General features: G+C 50.2%; 1 protein-coding gene across 1 annotated transcript in view; it reads right to left on the bottom strand.

Annotated features, from left to right (window-relative positions):
• Z518_08713 (uncharacterized protein) overlaps positions 1-331 on the bottom strand; it is a gene marked incomplete at both ends in the record, with an annotated part of 1,404 nt that extends 1,073 nt beyond the window's left edge. The window contains one exon of the mRNA XM_013414453.1: positions 55-331. Coding sequence (XP_013269907.1) covers positions 55-331 — 277 coding nt within the window. The remainder of the gene's footprint in view (positions 1-54) is intronic.
• Between the last annotated feature and the right edge of the window lie 1,897 nt (positions 332-2,228).

Here is a 2,228-nt window from a genome sequence, read left to right as displayed (position 1 = left end):
CAGCTGCTTGTAGAGCATTGCCGAAATATCCACCTTGGGCATTCACATCCGCACCCCTGTTGAGCAAGATCGTCACAATCTCTCGACGTCCCCAAGATGCAGCTGCCTGTAGAGCATTGCCGTACTCTCCACCTTGAGCATTTACATCCGCACCCCTGTCGAGTAAGATCGTCACAATCTTACGCTTTCCCCCATATGCAGCTGCTTGTAGAACAGTACCGAAATATCCACCTCGAGCATTCACATCCGCACCTTTGTCGAGTAGCTTTTTAACATGAGACACCCAGCCTTGGGATGAGGCATTTATTAAGTCCAGATTTAATATTAGCATCTTTAGCCAAGGCTTATAGACACGAGTATTGAAGAAGAGCTAGGGGAAGAAATCGTTGAATAAGAACTTGGACGTTGGGCGTGCCAAAGTGTCGTAACCGCGTCGTCGTCGAGTTCGTGGACAGTTACAATCCTAAAGGCAGGTTGCATTAGCAAACCCGCCGAATGATAGCGTGCCAGATATCTTTGCATTGAGAGAAATGACCGTCTCGTTGGCAGTCGACGTGGTTGCATCTTTGGGAAGGCATACAATGGACAACGCCATCCGGAGAGGCGGCTTGGTCAGCTAGGCAGTTGGTGGCATTCAGATCAGAGTGGTTGTAATGAACAATGAACGCACCTTAGCAGTTAGTAGATAGATACAGCGTGAGGTTATCGCAACAGTGTAGTGCCTTCCAGCTGCTGGTGCTTGGATGTATTGAGATATCTAGGTTCTCTATGTACTTGTCCAATGAGTCGTCGAAATAGGCACACGCAGGCACGAGAAGGCACCAGCAGGCTGAAGACCCACTTTACACAATGATACAGTCACGTGGTTTGAAGCCTGATAAAATGCGAGACGTCTCCGGACCGTCGCTCTTGGCGTCGCATTACGCAACTGCGCCACATCTAACGCGGAGCATTAGTGGACCACCCCTAACGGATCAAATCGGTTCCCCCCTCTCGGATTAAATATTTTCCGGGATCATCGTCATCGGATCCAATCCGTGGACCATGTAGCGGGGGGGAACCCTACTCGATGGATATCGATATCCTCGATATCGAGATGATCCACGCATCGGATCCAGTCTGTGGACCACCTCAGACAAGCTCTACTAGTCACACTCGAGATGGTTCGTAACCGAGCGTTAACGGATGTCATGGCACAACCTGGAAGCCCCCTCGAACGGTCTTGGCAGGCCCACTGTGGCTGTCGAATAGCCTCGTGTGCCTGCGTGGTAACCTTGCGGCATGACTGTACCGCTGGCTATAAGTATCTGGGATAGATTTGCACTGCTTTCATGCTCTTTGTCTCTCGTCTTGTACTTTATAGTGTATTGGATAGTAATATCATTGTCGAATCTCCACTCTCGTTCCCTCGTACGTCCCCACCCTAACAACGGACGAGCCTCGATGTCGACGTGGTCCATGGATTGGATCCGATGGGTCGTGGTATTTCATCGGATCCAATCTGTGGACCACCTAAGACGAGCTCTTACTGATCACACTCGAGATGGCTCGTAACGGGGCGTTAACGGAGGAGCTTCGATATCGAGATGATCCATGGATTGGATCCGATGAAAGACCACCGCCATCGGATCCAGTCTGTAGACCACCCAAGCCCTTACTGATCACACCTCCAAAACCACCCTTTCTTCTTTCCTCTTGAAACTGACACTCAATCACCACGTAGATAAGTCTTCCCGCCTTGATGAAGAATTATTTGGTCTGCGGGGATTGAACTGCAATCACGATGAGCAATCTCGATTCAATCTAGCCAATCAGGATTTCCGGTTAAGCAATCTGATTGCAATCCGATCAGCCCGGATTTCGGATTACCGATGATGCGATTGACTAGGCCCGATTCGATTATTGCGACACTGGAGAACACTGGGAGAGGGTGAGAGAACGTGAGAGAGATCGCTGGGAACACGAGCGAGCCCAGGAAAGGGCAAGAGAAATTTGGGAAAGATTAATGACCCGAAGGTCGGTAATTAATATAAGCCCTTGTCTATGGTGGCTCGCGGGGAGGCCTCCAAGAGACAGAATCAGACCATTTAGGCCTTGACATGGGCCGGGTTGACCCGGCGGGTTTTGGGCTATTGTTCTTTTGACCCAAAACCCTGTAGGGTTGGGCCGGTAAAGGGGTCCAACCCGCCCAAAACCCGTTGGGTCGCCCAAAGTTTAATTAAATACAG

Source organism: Rhinocladiella mackenziei (assembly GCF_000835555.1).
Source record: "Rhinocladiella mackenziei CBS 650.93 unplaced genomic scaffold supercont1.6, whole genome shotgun sequence".
In the NCBI taxonomy this organism is placed as follows: domain Eukaryota; kingdom Fungi; phylum Ascomycota; class Eurotiomycetes; order Chaetothyriales; family Herpotrichiellaceae; genus Rhinocladiella; species Rhinocladiella mackenziei.
Note: the sequence above shows the minus strand (reverse complement) of the source record. Positions and strands in the feature narration are given on the sequence as shown.